Raw genomic sequence first — 23,086 nt, forward strand, 5'->3', positions numbered from 1 at the left:
CCATCCGATATCTAAGAACCCGATTATAAAGTCTCCAAGAATCTTTCGGTCGACGCTTCGCAAATAGATTTTAAGGAACTATATCATAAATCAAGATTTCCTCTTCACCACGCGACCACGGGCTAGCAAAAGTGGGAATACGGTAACATTGATTCATTTACCGAACGAATTACTTCGGCTACTTACAAGCTTTCTGGAGGTAGATACGGATATCGCTTCGTTAGCTCGGACCTGTAATTACTGCTATAACTCTCTCGTCGCTTTTCTCTATCGGCAGAATGCCTTGAACCAAGAAAGTTCCGCTCTGCTATAGGCGGCCGAACAGGGGATAGAGGCAACAGCTGTTATCAGTATCAAACAATAGAGGTTATGTTAAGGTTACTGATATTCACGGCCGAGCACCGCTGTTCTGGGCTGTATATAAGGCCACGAGGCTGTGGTACAAATTTTACTAGAAAGTGAACTTCTTTAAGCGGATATCGGGGACTCTAAAGGTGAGACACCTCTGCTCGCAGCTGCTCAACATAGTCAAGCAGCGGTAGTGAATCTCCTACTTAAGACTGGGTGTGTCGCTAGGCCGGGAACGGCAAAACTAACCGGATTCAGTAAGTCACAGGTCCCAATATTACAATGTAAATATACATACTTTAACTTGCCTTTTTATCAAAGATCTTTCTAAATGTCTTTCTAAATGTCTTTCTAAATGTCTTTCTAAATGTCTTTCTAAATGTCTTTCTACATGTCTTTTGAACTGATTTTTAATAGCTTCGGGGAAGGGCTTAGTAGATATTATAAGAATATATAGGTACTTGGTGCACCTGTTATCCACCGTATCCGAAAGTAGATTAGTCTGTCATGCGAATGCACAAGTTGGCGTGCGATTTGCCTTAGCTTTCCTAGAGTATCTAGTTAGGTAGCGGTCTTTGCATAGCATTTTGATAAGTTTTATACGAAAAGTCGTAAGAAAGTGTTATAGATGATAAGTTAGAGGCTCAAGCGAGCGAATGAAGCAGAGCAACGAAATCAGATAAAGGCCACATGTAGGTCAGCCGAGGCCATTCTCCTAGCATGGGGACTCTGAATATACCACATAAAATTACTCCTAGTCACGGGCTCTCTAGCATGCCATTGGTAGTATAAGATCATGCTAGTCACGAGATCTTTACGATATGGTATTTCAGGCTAGTATCAGAAGAGGCCAGTCCAGCTTCCATGCCAAGAATCTCAGGACCCCGCTAGACAAACAAAATCAACATTTTTTTGTTGATCATAGGCAGTCGCGAAGATTATATTCTTCCTTGAGATATTTACACATAATTTGATGCAACTCCATCTGGCTGATCTCTGCACCCGCCAGATCACAGATCACGTACAAGTGCATACAGCCAACGAAATCCTAAACAGCCAAACCGAATGGCCCACATGCAAATCAAACAGTGTCGAGGGGAGAGTGAAAATGCAAAAGCACAAGACGCCACAAAACACCTCAAGACCAAATGCCCATCAGATCAGCTCAAAATCCAACGCAGCCGAGTCCGAGTCTATGGAAATGGAAGGGGTGTTTTTTTCTTGCAAGATCCGTTCGGTCAGTAACAGCAACAGGTCCACAAGATAGTAATGAAACATAATGAAACAAGGAGAAAAGAACATTAATACATGAAGAGGGAGAAAAAAAGGCTGCAAGGGAACATGGCCGACACCGTGGCATCTGTGGGCAGGCAAACCGTAAACAAGCGCCAGATCCCGCCTGTTTCGATTTCAAGCAGTCATATTGTACAGTCGAGAGGGCGAGAAGTGAGAGGTGGTAGGGAAAAGGGTATGGCCCCAACTGGAGGATATAGTCTTGGGAGGAACAATGGCGGATAATCGCGTAGTGAGAGGAGATCCGCTGGAGAAGCTTAGATGTAGTCACGAGCGGCCTTCTGCAGCTCGATCAATCTCCAACCCCGGGTCTCAGGGTTGCTAACTTCTTCGGGTATACGGGTCAGACCAATAGCGTAGGTAACCAGCTGAACCTTGTCCTCCATACCAGCGGCAAGCTCGCTGGTCTTAACATTGCGGTACACGTGGACTTCCTGCGCACGGCAAGTGACGACGAACACGGGGATCTCGCCAGGCTCCAGCAGACGGGCGTTGGAAATGTCGACGCCGCGAATGTCCAGAATACGGCCGTCAGATTTGAGACCGGCAGTAGTGTATTGCTTGGCAAGAGCGGCGTAAACGGAGAACTGAGCATCAGAGAGCCAGAGCTTCAGAGTCTCGACATCACCCTTCACGTAGGCATCCAGAACCTCGGGAAGTATGTATTCACGCAATTCACGCAGGAACTCCTCCATCTGGAAGTTGGGATCAATCTCACGGAACTTCTTGACAACCATTGCAGTCTCGTTCTCAGCAAAGAATCCACCAATCCGGTCGGTAATGCTGCGAGCAGTGCTGATGAGCGGGTTCTCAGACTCATCGTAGACATCCCTCATGGCAAAGAGTTTCTGCATCATAGGGTTGGAGTCGCGGAAAGTGTTCCATGACTCCTTCCAAGCGGCATCCTTGTGAAGAGTAATGTTGGTACCGGCACTAGTTGAATCATTGATTAGTGAAAGATCAACTGGGTCTAATGATAATTCAAAACTTACTTGGGATCCTCCTCCATGGGTTGCAGAGGGCGCTTGCCAGACTTGAGCTCCATCTCCTCACGGAGTTGACGCTGCTTGCGACGCTCCTCTTTCTCAATCCATCCACCGTAGCGCGAGCTGCTGCCATCATCAATGGCCTCCTTCACGCTCTTAAAGGCCTCGGTCTCACGCACTGGTCGGGTGGCCTTCTCGAGTCCAGCACCAGTAGCGTTAACACCCTTGCGGACACCCTTGACGACAGGAGTGTTCCAAGTCCAGGCAGCACCCTTTCCAATTACCTGACCGGTTGTCTTGAGAGCTTCAGATGTGCGGCTAGTCGCGGCTCCCGAGGCGGCCTGGTAAGCCGCACGTGCGCGCTTGATGTTCTCATTTTCAGAGAACTCTTGTGCTGAGGAAGCCAGTGCCTTGGTGGACTCGTTCCACTCCTTGGAGGCCTTGAACTCGGAGTTCAGGGTCTCACGGAAAACTTGCCAGGGCGACTTGTCACCATGGGGTGGTGGAGGCGCCTCTTCCTTCTTCTCCTTCTGCTCCTCGTCCTTGCCTGACTCTTCCTTCTCACCTTGCGATTCGGACTTGGATTCGTCGGTCTTCTTCTCGTCCTTGGGTTGTTGCTGTTGCTGGAAGAGGGGAGTGGCGGCGTGGAAAGATCGGGTCAAGGGGATGGCGGCGAAAGGCGAGACGAGCTGGGTCAACTGAAGAGCGTTCCTTTGGCTGTTACCAGACAGCTTCAAGGTTTGAGCGGACAATGCCGAATATGAAAGAGCCCGAGATCCTTGCGAGGCGGCTCTGAAGGCCGGGACCTGGGAGCGCAAAGTCGCCGCCCGCGCGGCGGTGGACATTTTGGCGGAAATCATGCTCTAGAAATAATTGTCGCGAAGGAAACGGATATGAAAAACAGGAATAAGAAGAGCAAAAGATATCCAGCCTAGCCCGGATGTTCGGGGTGAGATAGTTGAAAAGCGGAGGTTGGACCGAGGAGAGAAGTAAGGGAAAAAGTCGAGAAATGCCAAGACTTTCGAAAAACTTCCAGTGTTTCCTTTCCGCCACGTCGGTCCGATCACGGCTCTTGCGATATTTCCCGGCCGGCTACGACGTTTACTCTGCTCAATTGATTTATTCGGAATCAATTCAATCGATTGTGATATTTCTTTCCGGAGTGAACACTCCTGGTCGATTCTTTCACCGCGTCCCTACTTCCGCGTGCCTCATCCTCGCCGCGGCACCGGCCCCCGTTGCCGCAATGAACTCCTTCTCGATGAACGCCCTCGCAAAGACATTGCCAGCGGTATGCCGACAATGTCAGCCGCGCACTGCATCTCTGGGTCCTATCCGACCCTTCTCCTCCTCTCCGAAAGACTCCTCCAGCCTGAAGGAGAAGACCAGGACAATTGAGAACCAGATCCTTGATCGCCAGCCCGAATCTGCAGAGAACTCTTCTCCCCTCTCTGCCATCTCCAAGATGATGACTGGCGGTCGATCCTCTTCCTCTTCGCGTGTCAGTGCCGACTACGCTCGACTGGCCGAAAGCCTGGAAGCCGACATGATCAAGAACCCCTACGCCGACCGCGCCCCTCCTCACCACCTCCACGTCTACGCACACAAGCACAATACCATTCTCACACTGACACGGCCAAATGGCAACCCTATCTTGTCTATGGGAACTGGTCAGATTGGATTCCGCAAGGGTGGTCGTGCTGGCTTCGATCCCGCATACCAATTGTCCTCCCACGTTCTTTCGCAAATCCAGGAGCGAGGCCTCCTGATGGATATCAAGCGGCTAGAGATTGTCTTCCAGGGCTTTGGAAAGGGCCGTGATGGATTCACAAAGGTGCTTCTTGGTAACGAGGGACGCAACATTCGGGGTCTTGTTAGCCGCGTGACCGACTCGACTCGTATCAAGTTTGGTGGTACTCGTAGCCGCAAGGTTCGCAGACTGGGTTGATTGGAATTCTTTCCCGTTCTTCTTATCTCTTCAGAATTGGAGGGGATAGGTGTGGCTTGTTCTTTTTGATCTCTCATGTGGAGCGCTGTATATCGCATGCGGAGGATCGTCTTCCCCATTGTCTTACCGGCATACATGTCTGCCGAATTATTCTCTGTACAATAGCCAAAATGTGTTTAACTACTCAACAAGCATACCAAATGTATTTCTCTGATCTCTTCCATGTTCATTCGTTACGGTTTGTAAGGCATCTAGGCCCAGACCCTGGCTGATAGAACATGTCTTAGTATTGCCTAAAACGGCATAGCGTTGCCAGCTCCCGCAGCGATCACGTTCTCGAACTCCCTGTTCTACTCGATTCACATTGCGCCGCTGTCGTGCATTTCCTTTCTGTGGTCTTTTCTTGCGTTGCTGCTATCGATTGACATCAAGAAACCGGCATTGCCACCCATCCACTTGTCAGCCGCAGATTCAGGCGCCTCGATTACCCCGGATTGCTGCCTGCAGCTGAATGCGCCGGAGCTCTTCCCCGCGAAACATCTACATTGAAGACCAATCTCCCCCCACGACTCCATTTTAATACGCACGACTTGATGATTGCCGGAGCTCTTATACCGGGCCGTCCAAAACCGTTTGGATGCACCCTCTAAACCCTTTCCTCCGTGCCTTCTTCCGAAGCACTGTTCCGGGGCAGTGTATACCCGTGGAGAACCATGTCAGTCAAGCTCCTGCACCCCTTCGGATCGACCGGAGTGGCCGACTAATGTTAACATGTGTGTCCTAGGTTCTACTCGTTCCCACGACGGAATGCCTTACCGGCTCACGCGACCGGGAGTCCAGCCTGTACTACTCGGACCTTGTCGCGTCGGAGGAGTTCCTAGGGAGCCATGTGCTGCGCATCCCGATCAACCCCGGCTCAACAAATGGGAAGGAGGAATCCAATGTGCGCGATAACAGGGGGAAGGCCAAACAAGTGACGACGTTTAATGGGAGGACTGTGATCATCAAAGAGAACTCAGTTTACAGCAACAAAGGTGGGCATAAGCGGAATAGAGACGTCATGGAAATCATTGTGTTGGCTAACAGTCAATTTTTCTTCAGGCTTCAAGTCCCTTACCCAGGCCCAGCTTCTCTCGGATGCGCTGTACTATACTTCGTCAAGCGAGTCCCGGCCATGGCTTATTTACTACATTTCGCGCCCACTGGTCGGGTCGTACGATCCCGCCAGAGTCATTCCGGCCGCAGTACCAGGGACCATGGTGAAGAAGATAGAACCGACCCCTTCCGACAAGAGAGCGACAAATGGAGGATCGATAACGCCACCGAAGCAGGAGATCAAGTCATTTGGTGATTTGCTTGCAAACTTTCCGATGATTGCGAGGCAGATGCAGCCGGGGCTGGAAAGGCTTTTTCGCGAATTTGGCAAGGAGCTTGGCAAACCGTTACCTCCACCACCATGTCGCTCGCCTTCTGCATCCGGAAGCGAATCGGAAGTTAGACTGTCCAGAGTGCACACCCTACAAGATGAAAGCTCGTCTATCCGCAGCTGGTCATCCCGTCGAGGCCGTCTGCCCTTCAATTCGGAAGAATATTTCGAGGATGACGAGGATCTCATGCGTCGTAGCCTGGAGACCGCAGTGACTGCCGCTATCGATCTCTTCAGGCTCGTTGATAAACAGCAACTGTCGCTTCTCGGAGCCACTACTGATCTTACGGGTCCTCTAGTTGAGCGGCTCATTGAGCGATATGTGGCAGAGCAAGTACACGAACCGCTTCTCTTCCCTCGCTTATGCGCTTTCCGACAACCGGAGGATTCAGAGCTGGACTCTAGAATTCGGCATATGGAGAGCATTGACGTCACCCAAGTTGGTATTTCAGTGGAGGGTGGACAACAAGGCAAACGAGAAGTCATCCGGCGGCTTGGACGTGGAGTGGAAGAGTTTCGCAAAATGGCTGATGCGAAGAGCCCTCATGAGATGCTTAATACCCTGCTAGAGACAGTCAAAGTGATCTCATACCCCGGAAGCTATGACAATGTCGATGGGCCAGCCTCTGAGAAGGGTCGATCTCCTCTGACGATTAATGCTGATGTCTTGGTCTCGTTGCTGCTAGTTGTGGTCATTCGATCCCAGATTCGACATCTTCAAGCTCGTTTGCTGTACATGCAGCATTTCATCTACATTGACGATGTGGATAGTGGTGAGATGGGGTATGCACTGAGCACGTTCGAAGCAGTTTTGATGTACCTTGTGACCGACTCGGCTGGTCTGCATCGCGCGAGTACACGAAATAGGCGGCTATGGCAAGCCACCAAGGCAGGCCGCATATCTGATATGAGGAGCATCCTTGAACCAAATGGAGATCATGAGTCAATTGACGAAGCTGTCCCGCGTGAGCCTGAGCGAAAGTCTGTGCTTTTCCGCACTGATAGCTCGTCAGAGCCAGAGGAATCACCTCATGAGACATCATCCCTGTACAGCCACTCGTTCTTCACCAATGGTCAACAAATCCCGGAGGAGGCCATTGACTCCGATGCGCCCCCTCTCGCCCACGTTTTCCCCTTCCAGACGTGGAGTGGCGACTCACCTACGAAGGACTACCAACGGCCAATCAAGAAGGTCTCTATGGATCTCCGCAGTCTATCAGAGTCATCGGCTGTCTCTTTTCTTTCCAGAACACCCACCATTGGATCGATGACAAGTAACATCGAAGGCGATACGTCGTTGGAGACTCTGACCAAAACACAGGATCCGGCCGGAGATTCAATTCCCATGATGGCAGTGGAGAGCCGCCAGACCGAGTCGTTGAAGTATCTACTCAGTTTGGAAGAGTTCTACCCCTTGGAGGACATTCTCGAAGACACAAACGCGGATGGAACAACCCTTCTCAATGCAGCTGTGCAGCTTGCTCATGCTGAGAGTGTTGAAGTTATCCTCGACTTTCTCTTCAGCAAGACTGACGAAAGTGTAGTCGCCAAGTACCTGACCAAATCTGATGTCCATGGTCGCACAGTGGGTCATTACTTGTTCAGCACGCCTTCTCTACTATCCCGGCTTGGCAGACTCCTTCCCTGGCGACAGCGTGATAAGCATGGCCAAACTCCACTCTTCGCTCTCTGTCGGTCATATGACCACCCCGAGTACAGAATGATGGTTCAAGCCGGCTTGACAGCAGCACAGAGAGCCCAGGGAAATGGAAAACCTCTTCAGCTCGATGACCATGTGGACGCCAAAGGCAACACATTGTTACATATTGTCGGCGATCCAGATGTAACAACGCGGATTCTTCAAGAGAGCGACTGTGATCCGAATGCAACTAACGACAAGAGGTTCACGCCATTGATGATGGCTAGTAAATACGGGCGAGTGGATCAAGTTCGCATACTGTTTATGGATCCCAGAGTCGATGTCCATGTCAAGGAGGCCCGAGGATTGACTGCCGTCGAACTGGCAAAGGATGATGAAGTACGGAACCGCATCGATGATCTAATCCTGCTATCCCATCCGCCATCCGCATGTGGTGATCCTTCCGGCAGGGTGACTACCGTCGTTCGATCATTCTTCGTCGAAGATGCCACGGTACGCTTTATCCTCAAGTCTGGCGCACCTTATCCACCATCCGAATCAATAGCATCATCGCGTCCAGGCTCGACAACATACACAGTCACCACGTGTCGTCGCAGCTTCAACGATTTCGAGAATCTTGCCAAATGGCTTGCCGTAGAGCACCCTGCCTCCTATGTGCCATCTCTGTCGAATTTCCGCAACCCCTTCCAAATCCACTCAAAACCATCTCGCTCCGTCCTGCACGACCTTCAGGAAAAGCTAGATCGGTTCCTGAAAATTCTCCTCACCCATCCAACCTTCTCCACACATGAAATGCTGTGGGAGTTCTTCCTAGTCCCCGAGCTACAACCCGAGATGATGGCCGATCGATCCAGACGCAAGGCAGCCGTCCTCACCGAGACGATTGCCGACGAGTACGCACCCGTTTCTCTCGAGGGTATGCGCGACACAGAGCAGTTCATCTCTCATGCCCAAGATATGGTACGCGGTGTACACGTCAACACGCGTAGCCTAATTCGACGGGGTCATGCACTACAAAACAGTGCCTCCGACCTCGCGGATGCAGTCACTCTCTGTTCGAGCGTACTCTCCACCCTCAAAGAACCTACCAACGCCCTTCCTTCGACCTACATAGATGCCTTTATCCGCTACGGCTCCTACCTCTCAACCTCAACCTCCGACTCCTCCCCTCTCCTCCAATTCCTGGCCGCACTCACATCAATGGACAACACCACCGCCGCAATCCTCACATCCCTCTCCCGCCCACTTACCCTCATGTCCACCCTTACCTCCACAAACAGGAGTATCTCCCGCTCCCGCTCTTCCCTCCTCTCATCCTCGCTCCCACGCAAATTCAACATCAACCTCCCAGGCTTCGAAGAGTCTCGTCAAAAATCCGTCCGCGATCTCGAACAGAAGATCCGTGACGGCGAGCTCCAATCCTCTCGTCTTGCGAAAGAAGTCACCTGGAACAAGGACGTTGTTGTCGGCGAGTTAGCTGGGTGGACGACGTGGCGGGAGAAGGTTGGCCGTGATGCGATCCGCGCTTTCGTCAAGGATACGCTTGTTCGGGAAAGGGAGCGGGGGAAGAGAATTGAGCGTTGTTTGCGGAGTGTACGTGAGATGAAGTCATGAGTCTTTTCCAAGCGGTTATTTGTTTTTTCTTCTCGGCATGACATGTTTGGATAGATCTGCAATGGATACTTGTGCTTTTCATATTTCATTTTTAGCGTGATTCGTTGTGGGTTGATCGGTTTCTTTGTGCTTGGCTTTTTTCGTTGTACATTTCATGACTCTACTTCTTTTACCTGACATCAATACTTGGATAGTGGAGAGGAACATGAAACGAAATATACCTTGTTTGGACAATGATAGGTTATCTCTTAACAAACACAGAATCAGTCACTGGCAGGGTCGAGTATCGAAAATATACTTTGACCCGTGTATACAATATCTCCCATTCACAACCTTCATCCAAGAACAACACGAACCCGACCGATCCTGCATCGCTAGGCATTGGAAGGGGATTCCCAAAATACACCATACCATCCATAATCAATGAGGAAAGACACACCCCCAAAGCACCAACCAAAGCGATCAACCCTCCAACAAGCGAAACACAGCCGATGAAGTCGACTGAACGGAAGGCAACTAACTCAAACTGTCAGACCCCGACTCAGCAACTGGAGACCCAACAACCGTACTCTGCGAAGACTGGCTCCGCTCACGAGCATGATAACGTCTCAAGCCGGTGTTATCACCCTGACTCAACTTAACACCAGCTTGCGCTGGTCCCTGCGCGGACAGTCGACTGGAAGCCCGAGAGCCATTTGACGAACGAAACTGGGTCTCTCGACTGGCAACAGAGCCCGTCTCAGTTGACCCGGTAGTTGTTGTCCAGAGCTGCGACGACTCAGCCGTGGGCGGTACGGTTGTTTCCCGACTAGTCAGGGACTGACACTCGGTTGAGCTGGTAATTGTAGTCCACAGCTGCGACGAGGACATCGATGTCCGGGGCGTCGCCGACGCCGGTTTGGACGACGAGTCGTTCGCCGCTGTACTCTGCAAGGAAGTCATCGCCGTAAGTTCCGACGAAAGCAAACTTGGCCGAGCTCCATCAGTCGAGATCCGAGTAATAGTCTCGATCTTGCTCAAGCTATTGGTCGAAGGACTGTAGCATTTGTTCAAGCTCGAACGCTCCGCCTCTTCAACCACAAACGTGATGGACGGCGACTCACTGCGGCTGAACATGAACGAGGTTCGTTCGTGCGGGATATCTTTCATGAGGAAATAGTCCAAGGTCTTGCTGGTGTCTTCGCCGAGAGTTATCTCCGACTGCCCGAAGTCTTGGTTTTGGTTCCAGGATTTGTGTTGACGGTGTCGTCTTTTGTGTCGGATGTACCATATTGCGAGGAAGAGTAGTGCGGCAAAGGTGACGACGCCCAGGACGGTGGCTGCGGCAATGGAGGGTTTACCGTTGAACAGCGAAGGGGATCTGCTGGTGATTGAGGGTGGGTTTCTTGCCGAAGACGGGTCTGCGATGACTTTGAACGCTCTTTCGCTCAAGGGGTGATCATCTTGTCCATTGTGGATTCCAGGTTCTTTTGTCTTGTCCGGTTCTGATTTCTCGGGCTGCCAGATGATTTTAAGAACAACCCCGATCTTGGTCACCATCTTTGAATACACTCCATGATGCTGTGGCCTAGCCAAGGCCTGCGCGGGCAAGATCGGGGGCATTGCAGTGCCGTCCTTGGTGATCCAAGACCAACAGCTCCTGTGGTGTGATTTCGAGAATCAAGTACAAGGCATTGACTTGACGAAATCAAAGGTGGAAGAGCGGCAGCCATGGAAACCAGCGCAGCGAGAGCGATGGCAGGGTAGTTGCCTACCCAGCTCCGGCAAATAGCGCCCCATTGTAACTTCCTTCAGCTGATTGCCGTTGTGTGTTTTCTGACAATGTTGACATAAAAGATGGTTATGGCAGGTACGTCCCTCGATGGACCCGATCTTCGATTATGACGTGCAGAGTGTTGCGTAGGGTAGGTATGAAGTATAAGGCATGGTGGCGCCACAGCCTCATTTTTACGAGCAAGCACGACCGAAACCAGAATCCGAGCACACGACACAGTAAGACCAATTGAATACCCCGCTAATGCGTCTGTACATTAATCTGTAAATAAACTCCCCCGGTTTCTGAGTGGCTCTTCCACTTCCAGTCCCAAAGGTTCAAAACTGACTAATCTTCCTTATCGGACACCTACGTCATCGGCCAACTGGGCTTATATAGTTGCCTGTCCACCTTGACGTAGCAGATTCATCTTGCTAAGCTCCAACACCATCAAACATATTATCACTTTTAATTATTCTTATTATCTAGACTTTTTTGAATGATCGCCATGCCTCTCGTTGTTCCCGGTATCAACTCTACCATGGGCGATAAGTCCGAGTGGGTCAATAAGCTGATGGGAAAGAAGATCAGCGAAGGTGGAACTGATGAGGTGGTAAGTCTTGAGATTCTGTTTGAAGCAAGAAAGGTCCAGGGTGTACTGAACACTGATTCTGCTTTTCAATAGTCATTTGCGAAGAAAGACCTTCCTAAGTCCCACCGTGTGCTGAAGCCCGATGATATGAAGACGATGGATCATAACCCTGACAGGTATGCAGAGCCTGGGAGTATATTTTGGACAGAGATGGTATCTAACACGAGAGTTCTAAATCTTCTAGATTGAATGTCCACCTTGACCACGACGGCACCGTCCGAGATGTGACCTACGGCTAAGCGTTGGGCATAGAATTGTTCATCTCGACCACATCCATGATGCTACGAGAATATAATCTAGATCTAATGCATAACTCTTGAATTTTACTCATTAAACTCATTGAACCCATGTATAATCCTCTCAAAAACCTCACATATTCAAAATATCTCAATCTATTCACAGAAACCTCTATAATTGCCCCAGCCACAACCCAATCAGGCCCAAACCTAGGTAATCCCCTACTCGGCCTTCCACCGCATCAAAGTAATCGACAACTTAGGGAAAGTATAGTTCCCCTGTCCATCCCACTTCGACTCCTTAACACCAACCTCCTCCGCATTCCCCTTCATATTAGTCGCGGCAACCCCATCCCCAGTAACGGTAAACACCTCGACCTCCCCACTAACCCCCTCAACCTTCGTCTCAAAGCCCTTCTCCTCATGAATATTCACAACAACAAGATTAGCATGCCCATCCTCCCCAACCGAAGCACTAACATCTAACCAAGGCGTCTCCATCGCACTCCTCAACCAAACAGGCGCCGTCTCCCCCTCATACGTCCCACAAGAAACATGCGCAGCAACCGTCCACCCACGCATAAACCGCGAAAACAAATACAACGGCCACCAAGTCGTCTGCTTAACGATTCCCTCGGGAGTAGTCATAAGCGGGGAAATAACATTCACGGTCTGCGCGATACAAGCCATGCCTACATCGCGGGATTTGCGGATGAATACGTTCAGCCAGATTGCGACGGCGAGTGCGTCGGAGAGCGTGTAGCTTTCTTCGGCGCCGCGGCTGCCTTCGGCACGGATGGGGTCCCATACGTTCCATTCGTCGAAGCAGATTGTGGGGCGGGGTTGGGAGGGGGGTACGCCGTTTTCGATCCGGGCGAGGTCGATGAGGGAGGAGGTTATTTCGATGGCGCGTTCGGCGGCCAGCGGGGCTGTGGCGTTGGGGAGGTGGCTGTTTGAGCAGGTGTACATGTGGATGCTGTGCATGTCGATGAGGGGGACTGCGCTGGTTGATAGGGCGGAGTGCGCGGGGAGAAGGCATTGCTTTAGGGTGTAGTAGTCCCAGGTTGCGGTGCCGTCTTGGCCGCAGAGGATGAGGATGAGGCTGGGGTCGAGGAGTTTGAGAGCTGGAAGAGAGATGGGTTAGCATATAACGAAAGATAGGTGCATCGTGTAGACGGAGGAGGCTCACCTTTGGCCCACTGCAGTGCCTTGTGGGCATATGCTTCCTTGGTCATCTGTTCGACTTGCCAGGGACCCCAAACCTCGTTTCCGAGGGCCCAGTATTTGACCTGATATGTGGGTTAACGATGGGATCTCTGATTCATGATAGGGGATGACATACATTGTATGGCTCCTCACGGCCGTTCTTGCGGCGCATGTTGGCATAGTATGTGTTGCCAGTGCCGTTGCAGTATTCCACCCAAGCAAGAGCTGCAATATTGATGATCAGTTATACATCTCTCAAGGAGGTTGAAGGATGAGAGTGTCTTGTAGAGCTGCATACCTTCGTCCAGAGTACCAGTTCCAAAGTTGAAGCAGAGATAGGGCTCAGTGCCGAGCTCCTCGCACCACTTCATGAACTCGTCCGTTCCAAACTGGTTGGTCTCTGTGCCCAGCCAGGCAAGCTCGGGGCTAATCATAGGTCAGCTATCCTTCCTTCCATCAAGCAGCAATAGACATGGATCTTACCGCGAGGGTCGCTGGTCCTTAGGACCAACACCATCGAGCCAGTGATAGGTAGCACAGAAGTTGCCTCCAGGATACCGAACAACAGGAATGTTGAGGTCTTTCAGCGCACCCATGACGTCCTTTCGGAAGCCATTCTCGTCGGACAGTGGGTTACCGGGGTCGTAGATGCCGCCGTAGATGCATCGGCCCATGTGCCTATGGAGTAAAAGAGTTAGTTCATTGTCCAATGGACCCAGGAAGTATCAATTCCGGCAGAGCATAGCAAGTAGCAAGCATTACTCCATATAGACTCTGAGAAAGGACAAGGGAGATTCTCACTCAGTAAAGCCAGCATAGATATTGGGGTTAATCTTCGAGACGCGACGAGAAGGATGAACGGCGATGACCGGGGTCTCATGGTCGCCGAGCTTAGTGAAAGAAGTCATGATGATGATGGGGGGCTAGAGCTATTCCAAGCCAGACGAGACGAGAGAATCCTTTGAAGATGTGTAGAAAAATTTAGTTTCGATCCTTTTTTACTTTGAGAGAACAAAAAATAAAAGTCCGTTCAGTAGTAATGGATCTTTTGTCCCGGTTTACAGCACGAATCCCCGGTTAGCTTCCACTTATAGAGCAACGAGCAACAGAGCAACCGAAGCTAAAGGCCCGAATACCAAGACCCAATGCCCCGCCCCAAGAGCCAAGAGCCAAAAAGAAAACCAGCCGATCGCTTGTAACGGTTAAATAGCAAAAAGTAACCAACAACTCACTTTGTCACTCCCGAGGAGAGATTAGATTATGGTTAAAAAGAGAAATTGGAGTCAAAGGGCGAAAATGCCAAAGCGAAATACTGGTCGAACAACTAAACAGCAAAAAGTCCTAGTTCGTTCCAAGCTTCCCACGACCTCAGCTGCCAATTTATCTCACGCCCTTGAGCTCGCAGTCCTAGAAATAGTAAATCTCCTGCGGGGCAGAGTCTCGACCCCATCATGCCGAGGATATCATCTTGTACCACCAGACCCGGTCGGGAATAGTAATCCGCTTAGAGCCACGCTTAACGAGAGACGGTGGATGTTCGCCAATGAGTTGAATTCGCAGGGCTGGTATCTGTATGGTAGAATTGGGGCGGGGCGTTTTTTCCCATCAATCACCATGCGTGATTGCGTGGTAGAAGTGGGCTGTTGGCTGGTGCTTTCCTCCCCCTCCCCACATAGAGACAAGTACGGGAAAGCCGAGTTAGCGAGCCGCCCCAGTTTCTTGGGATACTGGAGGGAATCTGGAGACCCAGACCAGACCCTTGGCGATGACTCGTGAATTTGGGAGTTTGAGGAATTAAACGTTCGGCGGTTTGGTTAGTTGTCGTTGGTCGGAGGTTTTAGTTGAGGTTAGTCGGGGGCGTGGACCACGCGATGGATCAGTATGGTGGCTTGCAAGATGGGATTCTTCCGAAGTTCCCCAATGTGATGAGCAACGGGTGAGCGGCAGAGCAGAGGAGTGAGTATATGTAGACTTATTTCCCTCCTCTTGGAGTGTTGATTCAGCTTTGAGCTATCTGTGGAGATTCCCCAGATTGTTTTGCCCTCCCCGGTTTCTTGCTGATCGTGGGTCTTTACTTTGTGTTGGTGGAATTTATACTATTCGACTATCAAGTGCTACGAGCAAGTCGTTCAACATGCGTCTCTCGCCGTCGTGGTACCAGGTATGAGATCATACTATATCTCCAATCATCTTTATCCACGATCTAATTCATGATTTAGTTCCTGGTCGGCGTGTTCGCCTCCCTCGGTTCATTCCTCTATGGATGTACGTACCTCCGCACTCCATACATGTCAAATCCTATACTCACACCAACTAGACGATCTCGGTGTTATTGCAGAGGTCATCGCCTGTGACTCCTTCATTGAAAAGTTCACCGCCAACTCTACGCAGAGGTCAGATTCCAGTATACCCCTTTTGCTCAATTCCTCCTACTAACCAATCCAAACAGTGGTCTGGTTGTCTCCATGTTTACCTGCGGTGCCTTCTTTGGTGCTGGCTTCGCTGGTCCCAGTGCTGATTACCTAGGACGACGCAAGACCATCTCCTTGGGTTGTCTGATGTTTTGCTTGGGAGGCGCTCTGCAAACCGGTGCCCGAACCCTGCCTTATCTCTACAGCGGTCGATTCTTTGCTGGATTCGGGTAAGCATTTCTTTCAATCGGATATTTTCATCTTGGGGATGAGCATAACTAATTGCTTTCGCAGTGTCGGCTTCTTGACCATGGTTATTCCCCTGTACCAGGCTGAGATCTGTCACCCCAAGATCCGTGGCCGAGTCACCGCGCTGCAGCAGTTCATGCTCGGTGTCGGCGCCCTGTGCGCTTCGTGGATCTCCTACGGCACTTATATCGGGTTCTCCTCCACCAACAATGCTCAGTGGCAGGTTCCCCTGGGTATCCAGGTTATCCCCGCTGTCTGCCTGGGTGTGCTGATTGTCGTTTTCCCCGAGGTATGTATCAATTGCCTTTTTACATAGCGTGTATATGTATACTCGAGTCTCTAACACTTTCTAGTCTCCCCGTTGGTTGATTGACCACAATCGCCCGGATGAGGGTCTCAAGACTCTTGCTAAGCTCCACGCTCACGGAAACGAGTTGGATCCCTGGGTGCAGGCCGAGTATGCCCAGATCCAGGAGAGCATCACCTTTGAGCACGAGAACGAGGCCAAGTCCTACGTTGAGCTGTTCACCAACCGCTCTTCTTTCCGCCGACTCTTCCTCTGCTGTGCTATTCAGGCTTCCGTGCAAATGACCGGCGTTTCTGCTATCCAGTAAGTCTATCCCAGTCTACCAATGCCTAGTCCATCCTATCGCCCAAGACACAACACTAACATCTCCTAGATACTACTCCGTCGACATCTACAAGCAAATCGGCATCTCCGGCGAAGCCACCCTCCGCTACCAAGCCATCAACTCCATCATCGCCCTCGTCGCCCAATTCCTCTGCATCCTCTTCATCGACCGCTTCGGCCGTCGCTGGACCCTTATCGGCGGTAATCTCGGCAACTGCGTAACCTTCATCATCGCCACTGTGCTCCTCGCCAAATTCCCCCCCACAACCAGCAACTCCGGCGCCCACTGGGGCTTCATCATCATGACCTGGCTCTACAACTTCTCCTTCTCAGCAACCTGCGGTCCGCTGTCCTGGATCATTCCGGCCGAAGTATTCGACACGCGGACTCGGTCGAAGGGTGTTTCTATCGCGACGGGTATCTCGTTTGCGTTTAACACGATGATCGGTCAGGTTACGCCTATCGCCATGGAGAATATCAAGTATCATTATTACTTTGTGTTTGTGGTTTGCAATTTTACTAATGCGGTGTTCTTTTATTTCTTGTTGCCGGAGACCAAGAAGGTGCCGCTTGAGGAGATGAATTATATGTTCTCGCATGCGCCTTGGTTTGTGCCGGGGAGTAAGAAGGAGGATTATTTGCCGCATGATTTGGAGAGGAAGGTTGAGGAGCAGGAGGTTAAGCAGAATGCGGTGCATTATGATTAGATGAGGGTGGGTTTGTTTTGTTGGGGTTTGAGGTTTGAGGTGGAGGTCTTGATGAGGGGGAGGGAAGGAATGAGAGAGTTGGTGTCTGGATTGTGGTTGACGAGATTAATATATGGAATAAGAGTGTTGTTTAATTGAATTATATTTCAAATCAATCTGAATCGGAGTCTGATCCATATCCTACCAGTCCGAGTCCTGCAGGTGCTGGTTTACCTGGCTGTTTGGTCTCTGTGGTTTTATCCGGTATACTCGACTGTGTCTGCGTCGCCAATGTACTTTTGACAGCGTTTTCAGCCGCCTTCGCGCTTTGAGCATCATTCACAGGTGAAGACGTAGACTTAGTAGCTACCCCCTCAGTCTTCGGCGAGGCACTCTCCTCCGTAGTCGAAGCCTTACGTTTCTTCCCCGGAAGCAACAAATCCTTTCCCTTATCCCTCCTCCTCTTCCTTGCAGAAATCGCCCAATCCTCCTCCTCCGCAGGCGCAGGTGTCGACTCCGACGTGGTAGACCCCAACATGGCCTTCTCCGCCTCCTCGCGCTGTTTCCGGAAGACTTCCAGTTGATCGGCTGTATCCTTTTTCACAGCCTCTTCCTGTGCACGAGTCGATTCCAGGACCGAATCTAGAAAGTCCACCTCGTCCTCGTCCAGCGCGCGGAATTGGTTCTTCAATCGCATTTTCTCCTCGAATTGTTCTTGTTTCGCCACTGTCCATCACGAAGGTCATCCTGACATGTCAGCCGCGCGTTCCTAGTGTAAGGTTCCGGTTCATTCCTCCTCGACCAGCATCTAGCTGATGGCATGGTACTCCTCCGTACAGTAGACCAAGACTCGTACCCGTAGGCGAGAGTGTCGCTTCCGGGCACCACCACTCCCAATGCCACACGGAGAGCCAAGAAAAGAGAAGCAAAGAAGAGGTTCGAGCTCACTTTTATTCTGCTGCAGCACCTCAAAAAGACTCTTCCCATCCTTCTGCTGCCCAGCCTCGGCCTTCTTCCGCCGCTCCTCCTCCAACTCTTTCTGCGCTCTTACCCAGGCATCATCGCGCTCCACGGGCTCGTCGTTTGTCCCGGCGGACACGAAACCAGATGACATGATGAGGTCTGGAAAGTAAGCCGGGGAACTTGCAGGGGAGCGGGCGCGTGGCGTGTGGGGTATCTGATCTGATCTGATTTGATCTGCGTTCGTATATTTCCCGAGGGATGGAGGAGCTTGGGGCTCCGGGCGCGTGAGCTGGAGCTTGAGCTTGAGCTTGAGCTCGGGTATAATGTGTCGGGGGAGCTCGGGGAGCGCGCGTAAGAATTATCCGCAAGGCAATGGCGGGGGAGGATCGGTGGGGAGTTGCGTGTATTCGGGGAGGAGGTATTGGACCGAGAGAGACCGAGAGTCAGGTGATTTCGGGAAGAGAAGATGGAGGAGGAGTTGAACTTTGTCGGGACTGAGGATGGTGGAGGTTGTTCCAGAATTGTGTCAACTGTCGAGAGGTTGAGAAGGTCGGGCCAATTGAATCTTGGCGGAATCGGGTTGATTGGGTCCCTGGATTTACCCGGGCTTAACTGGAGGATACATACGGAGTAGATGATTATGGTAATAGCTAAGCAGTATAGTTCATAAGACACGTGGAACGCATAAAAAAAAGCCTACATTAGTTATTATGCTTCATATTGGTAATCAATCTTCTCAATCTAACTAACTACCGAATCCATTCCATCGTCATACTACTACACACCTTCCTACTCTGTTATCCCCGCTACTCCCCGCCTAACACCCCGTGTCTGATTCGTGCAATATACTCCAAAAGCATCCAAAATGGGTCAAGTCCCTTCCCCACTCCGATACCAACGCCTCGCGTTGATTTGATATGATTGCGGTGATTGACTGCGATCTGCCCCTCCACTGCGACATCATCGCGGCTTGGACCTGCCCACTTTACCAATGCCCGGATTGACCTGCTGTAGGGTCCATACATTGCTCATAAAAGACCCTTTGCCAGCAAATTCATCGATGGATCCTCCTACCTCCTCCCTTCAACTTTACTCTCCAATCTCCCAATTCCACCTATTACCGCCATAATGTCTAACGAACACACCAAGTAAGCCCTCTTCTCTCCGCTGTTATCATCCTAGTCCCCGCTCACGCGATCCATCGCTAACCCTTCCCGTTCTTCCCCTCTCCAGGAAGACATACACCCTCAACACCGGTGACAAGATCCCCGCCATCGGTCTGGGAACTTGGCAATCCAAGCCCAATGAGGTCCGCGAGGCTGTCAAGAATGCCCTGCTGAAGGGTTACCGCCACATCGACACAGCTCTGGCCTACGGCAACGAAGCCGAGGTTGGTGCTGGTATTCGCGACTCGGGCGTGCCCCGTGAACAGATCTGGCTTACCACCAAGCTGGACAACACTTGGCACCACCAGGTTGAGAAGGGCATTGAGTCTTCTCTTAAGGATTTGGGTGTTGATTATGTCGATTTGTACTTGATGCACTGGCCTAGCTCGACTGATCCTGAGGATAAGTCTAAGCATTTGCCTGACTGGAACTTTATCAAGACATGGTAAATACCTACCTCCCTTCCTACACAGATACATCGAACACATATTGGTGTCTCCCTGACACAGACCAAAATGAATCAGCCACTAACCCCTTCCTCCAGGCAAGAACTCCAAAAACTCCCCGCCACAGGCAAAGTCCGCAACATCGGCGTCTCCAACTTCGGCATCAAAAACCTCGAAATCCTCCTCAACGACCCCTCCACCAAAATCATCCCCGCCGTCAACCAAATCGAGCTCCACCCCAACAACCCCTCCCCCAAACTAGTCGCCTACAACACCTCCAAGGGCATCCACTCCACCGGCTACTCCTGCCTGGGCTCAACCAACTCCCCACTCTACAAGGATCCGACGCTGTTGTCGCTTGCCGAGAAGAAGGGCAAGACGCCGCAGCAGGTGCTCCTGGTGTGGGGTATTCAGAAGGGGTGGAGTGTTATTCCCAAGTCTGTGAGCAAGGCACGGATTGATGGGAACTTTGAGATTGATGGGTGGAGCTTGGAGGAGGAGGAGGTGAAGCAGTTGGATGGGTTGAAGGATCGGTTCAAGGTTTGTGGGGATGCTTGGTTGCCTATTAAGGTTTTCTTTGGGGATGATGAGTAGAGTAGAAGAGGGCGGATAAGACGTGTTGATTATGGGTTTTATGAATGATAGAGAATGAAAAGAGATTCTGATAGAAGAAAGCTTTGGTTAATGATCTTCAATTGTGTAGTATTGGTCGAATCACCAGGATAGGTGGAAGAAACAGAGGGATTAGAGGAAGTAGAGGATCTACTAGAACAATCAAGTACACAGAGGGATTAGAGGAAGTAGAGGATCTACTAGAACAATCAAGTACACAGAGGGAGGAAATGAATCAGGTACAAGCTTAATATCAGAATCCCAATTAGGCAATACCCAAAGTTATCACCGGGTTCCAGGTCCAACAATCAACCCCCCTCCGATGGCCTAGTTGGTATCCACCATAAATTGGTGAACCATTGGTATGCCCTGGAGGATTGGGCAAACAAGAAGGAAAAGTTACTGGGCCAGTGTTGACGCTTGAAGCTCCACGAACGGCCGGGCACACCCCTAGGCGGGGGGAGTTTATTTTTTTGGAGATTTTTCGGTAATACCATTTTTCTAATGGGAAGATGTATCGAAGGCCATTATAACATATTAATTCTTATTCGTAAATAGTTTATTAAGCAGTATTACAGGGTGAAAGTGGGTTGTAGTGCGGTACTGGGGTGGATGGCGATGTTCTTCGATGTGCGGGGATGGCGATGCAGTAACAAGGTGAAGTATATAGGGGAGGGCAAGGTTGGCGGTTTGATTCATGGATGTAGGGGGATTTTATTCAGGTTGAGTTTTGGAATGTTTGCGTGTGGGGCCAGTTGGATAGAGATAGCTCACTGCCAGATAGAAGAAGGAAGGTAAAGGCTATCCCCTGGATGCATTCTGTGTAAGTGTATACATGTGGCTTTTACCGGGCCTGGGGGCTTTCATTGTACAGCACCACATATTCGAGTTTCTATATTCGAGTATCCCCCTCAGCAACGAAGATGCTCTCTGACTATTATGAACAGCACAGCAAAGTGCTGGACTTGATAGAGGTCTTATGAAACATGATTGGCATTATTTGCATTTCCATCTCAGTGGAGTGTTCCGACCCCACGTGAGAGACGGCATTAACATAAACTTCAACATCTTTCACCTCCACCCAGCCCGGTAATGCCCCCTCGGTCTCCCCCGTCTCGGCAGCGTCCTCGGAATCCAACACCGTCTAATACACGGCCGAATCATAATCCTCGGATAAAACCTCGGCGCCGTTGCAATCTTCTCCTCCACCCAAGGATGTTTCTCATTATACGAGAAATGCAGCGGGTCCACAGCCAAGCCAAAACTCTTCCAATTACTCTTATTATAAGACGCCGGCGCAAGCGGATCAAACGGTTTCCCATCTATCCCCGGAGCTCGTGGCCCAAACCAGATTCGTTCTGGATGGGGGATCCCCGCGAATGTAGAATTAGACTCTTTGGCGTTCAGCCACTCCCGATACACCCATCTTGTCATGGTATCGCGGGTCCAATTGTGGATCTTGTGTTGGAATGTTGATGTGTGGAGTTGTTCGAAGAAGGTGTGTGTTTCGGGTAATTGTTGGCTGGATGTTAAGGCGAGGTGAGCGTATTTCTTGAGTGTGGCTGTGTCCGTGGGATTGACGAGTTGGATATATTCTTCGCCGATGTGTCCGAATAACCCTGAGAGAAGCATTTCTTTTCGGGATAGATGGATCATGACGGGGTCTTCCAGACAAACGTAACACTCTCTCAATTGAGAAAGAATCTTCCAATCGCAATCATCACCCCTCAACGAAGAACGCAAAGCACTACTCAACCTCGTCTCAGCAATCATCGCCCCCCGATACTGCGCCGCATAATGAAAGAAATACAGATCCGGATTCTCCAAACCCCAAAACATCACATCATCAAGACCCGGACTCCAATACTGCGCCACAATATCCGTGCTCGCATCAGACCACATACTCTCAATGTACTCGGGGACATTAGGGTCCTCGTCTTTGAAAACCACTCGGCCCGTTTCATGGGCCACGGCTCGGGATTCCCGACATACACGCGTGACCACAGGTGGTTTCCAACTTTCCCGTGATGCCCAGCTGTTGCCGTGACAGCGGGAGTCCTCATAGACGAGGCATGGGAGCATGATGTCGAAGACGCGAGTTTTCGGGAGACATTCTTTCCAGATCATGCGGCGGAGTTCGGAGGGTAGAGTAGGGAATAATTGGAATTCGTCGGCCATGGTAGGCGGGGATCGGGGATGGGGGAATGGAGGAGACAGAGACCCGAAGACTGAGCCGTAGCCAAATCCAAATCCCTAAAGATTTCCATTACTGGTGATTCTGGGATCATTCTATATACACTCAGAAAAAAAAATACAAACTTGTTGTACATAGACTGACTGCCGAAGCCTCGACTGCGGCTACTCGCCACTTATGCCAGAAACCAGGCCGCACTTTACCGGATTAGGATTAGTTCTTGGGCGAATGATCCATTTTGCCAAAGGTCATGCTGATAATGCATCACGATGTCCAGGATATAGAGACTCGGTTGTAGGGAGAGTGGCGAAAAATGTAGTCTTCATCGGCCTAGATTGCTGGATTCCCTTCTTATAAGACTCGGGGGGTAAGACACGGGTCGCCAAGTGTGAACAATTCTTCTCGGATGAAAACACCGACCATAGAATCGGCCGGGGAGGGAACTCGGGATGTGCTTTCAGCTTTTTTTTTTCGCGCTAGTCACTTATTAGTGGATGGGCAAATGGACCAGAATAGGGCCACTAGGTTATGTACCAAACGAGTCGCATGAGGTGTTGCTGAGACTAGAATTATTCGCCGTGCGTTGAGTTGCTTAGAAGGGTCTGC

At 50.7% G+C, this 23,086-nt stretch overlaps 10 protein-coding genes across 10 annotated transcripts; 5 read left to right on the forward strand and 5 right to left on the reverse strand.

Moving 5' to 3' along the window:
• Positions 1 to 1,150: 1,150 nt before the first annotated feature.
• On the reverse strand, positions 1,151 to 3,576 carry tim44 (protein translocase subunit TIM44). The gene is made up of 2 exons (XM_057157747.1): positions 2,634 to 3,576; positions 1,151 to 2,574 (listed from the first exon to the last, which is right to left on the reverse strand). The coding sequence occupies exons 1-2, from the start codon at positions 3,485 to 3,487 to the stop codon at positions 1,899 to 1,901; spliced, it is 1,530 nt and encodes a 509-aa protein (XP_057003597.1). The 5' UTR covers positions 3,488 to 3,576; the 3' UTR covers positions 1,151 to 1,898.
• Positions 3,577 to 3,873: 297 nt separating this feature from the next.
• Positions 3,874 to 4,575, forward strand: N7473_011809 (mitochondrial 37S ribosomal protein uS11m; the record flags this gene model as incomplete). The annotated part of the gene is made up of 1 exon (XM_057157748.1): positions 3,874 to 4,575. The coding sequence occupies one exon, from the start codon at positions 3,874 to 3,876 to the stop codon at positions 4,573 to 4,575; it is 702 nt and encodes a 233-aa protein (XP_057003598.1).
• A 637-nt stretch (positions 4,576 to 5,212) lies between these two features.
• On the forward strand, positions 5,213 to 9,275 carry N7473_011810 (putative VPS9 domain protein; the record flags this gene model as incomplete). Its single annotated transcript, XM_057157749.1, has 3 exons — positions 5,213 to 5,290; positions 5,360 to 5,609; positions 5,677 to 9,275. The coding sequence occupies 3 exons, from the start codon at positions 5,213 to 5,215 to the stop codon at positions 9,273 to 9,275; spliced, it is 3,927 nt and encodes a 1,308-aa protein (XP_057003599.1).
• A 516-nt stretch (positions 9,276 to 9,791) lies between these two features.
• On the reverse strand, positions 9,792 to 10,814 carry N7473_011811 (uncharacterized protein; the record flags this gene model as incomplete). The annotated part of the gene is made up of 1 exon (XM_057157750.1): positions 9,792 to 10,814. The coding sequence occupies one exon, from the start codon at positions 10,812 to 10,814 to the stop codon at positions 9,792 to 9,794; it is 1,023 nt and encodes a 340-aa protein (XP_057003600.1).
• A 651-nt stretch (positions 10,815 to 11,465) lies between these two features.
• N7473_011812 (uncharacterized protein) lies at positions 11,466 to 12,007 on the forward strand. The gene is made up of 3 exons (XM_057157751.1): positions 11,466 to 11,641; positions 11,714 to 11,796; positions 11,865 to 12,007. The coding sequence occupies exons 1-3, from the start codon at positions 11,528 to 11,530 to the stop codon at positions 11,917 to 11,919; spliced, it is 252 nt and encodes an 83-aa protein (XP_057003601.1). The 5' UTR covers positions 11,466 to 11,527; the 3' UTR covers positions 11,920 to 12,007.
• A 131-nt stretch (positions 12,008 to 12,138) lies between these two features.
• N7473_011813 (alpha-N-arabinofuranosidase) lies at positions 12,139 to 14,030 on the reverse strand (the record flags this gene model as incomplete). The annotated part of the gene is made up of 6 exons (XM_057157752.1): positions 12,139 to 13,040; positions 13,106 to 13,205; positions 13,259 to 13,347; positions 13,421 to 13,548; positions 13,606 to 13,800; positions 13,924 to 14,030. 6 exons carry the CDS (start codon positions 14,028 to 14,030, stop codon positions 12,139 to 12,141), a joined length of 1,521 nt encoding a protein of 506 aa, XP_057003602.1.
• A 1,226-nt stretch (positions 14,031 to 15,256) lies between these two features.
• Positions 15,257 to 17,120, forward strand: N7473_011814 (sugar porter family MFS transporter; the record flags this gene model as incomplete). Its single annotated transcript, XM_057157753.1, has 7 exons — positions 15,257 to 15,283; positions 15,342 to 15,387; positions 15,440 to 15,515; positions 15,572 to 15,763; positions 15,828 to 16,071; positions 16,136 to 16,392; positions 16,463 to 17,120. 7 exons carry the CDS (start codon positions 15,257 to 15,259, stop codon positions 17,118 to 17,120), a joined length of 1,500 nt encoding a protein of 499 aa, XP_057003603.1.
• Positions 17,121 to 17,271: 151 nt separating this feature from the next.
• N7473_011815 (PSME3-interacting protein) lies at positions 17,272 to 18,213 on the reverse strand (the record flags this gene model as incomplete). The annotated part of the gene is made up of 2 exons (XM_057157754.1): positions 17,272 to 17,825; positions 18,048 to 18,213. The coding sequence occupies 2 exons, from the start codon at positions 18,211 to 18,213 to the stop codon at positions 17,272 to 17,274; spliced, it is 720 nt and encodes a 239-aa protein (XP_057003604.1).
• An 827-nt stretch (positions 18,214 to 19,040) lies between these two features.
• On the forward strand, positions 19,041 to 20,345 carry gcy1 (putative glycerol dehydrogenase Gcy1). The gene is made up of 3 exons (XM_057157755.1): positions 19,041 to 19,210; positions 19,296 to 19,673; positions 19,773 to 20,345. The coding sequence occupies exons 1-3, from the start codon at positions 19,191 to 19,193 to the stop codon at positions 20,266 to 20,268; spliced, it is 894 nt and encodes a 297-aa protein (XP_057003605.1). The 5' UTR covers positions 19,041 to 19,190; the 3' UTR covers positions 20,269 to 20,345.
• Positions 20,346 to 21,357: 1,012 nt separating this feature from the next.
• On the reverse strand, positions 21,358 to 22,464 carry N7473_011817 (2EXR domain-containing protein; the record flags this gene model as incomplete). Its single annotated transcript, XM_057157756.1, has 1 exon — positions 21,358 to 22,464. One exon carries the CDS (start codon positions 22,462 to 22,464, stop codon positions 21,358 to 21,360), a length of 1,107 nt encoding a protein of 368 aa, XP_057003606.1.
• Positions 22,465 to 23,086: the final 622 nt, after the last annotated feature.

This window comes from Penicillium subrubescens (assembly GCF_028828155.1).
Source record: "Penicillium subrubescens strain IBT 31985 chromosome Unknown utg000010l_segment0_segment0, whole genome shotgun sequence".
Lineage (NCBI taxonomy): Eukaryota > Fungi > Ascomycota > Eurotiomycetes > Eurotiales > Aspergillaceae > Penicillium > Penicillium subrubescens.

What these genes read in the sequence shown, in the direction of transcription:
- gcy1 (XM_057157755.1), top strand. Translation starts at nt 19,191, where the DNA reads ATGTCTAACGAACACACCAA. An exon ending in ATGTCTAACGAACACACCAA is followed by an intron (nt 19,211 to 19,295) that starts GTAAGCCCTCTT and finishes TCCCCTCTCCAG; the next exon opens with GAAGACATACACCCTCAACA. An exon ending in TGGAACTTTATCAAGACATG is followed by an intron (nt 19,674 to 19,772) that starts GTAAATACCTAC and finishes CCCTTCCTCCAG; the next exon opens with GCAAGAACTCCAAAAACTCC.
- tim44 (XM_057157747.1), bottom strand. Translation starts at nt 3,487, where the DNA reads ATGATTTCCGCCAAAATGTCCACCGCCGCGCGGGCGGCGACTTTGCGC. An exon ending in CCCATGGAGGAGGATCCCAA is followed by an intron (nt 2,575 to 2,633) that starts GTAAGTTTTGAA and finishes TGATTCAACTAG; the next exon opens with TGCCGGTACCAACATTACTC.
- N7473_011812 (XM_057157751.1), top strand. Translation starts at nt 11,528, where the DNA reads ATGATCGCCATGCCTCTCGTTGTTCCCGGTATCAACTCTACCATGGGC. An exon ending in AAGGTGGAACTGATGAGGTG is followed by an intron (nt 11,642 to 11,713) that starts GTAAGTCTTGAG and finishes GCTTTTCAATAG; the next exon opens with TCATTTGCGAAGAAAGACCT. An exon ending in ATGGATCATAACCCTGACAG is followed by an intron (nt 11,797 to 11,864) that starts GTATGCAGAGCC and finishes TAAATCTTCTAG; the next exon opens with ATTGAATGTCCACCTTGACC.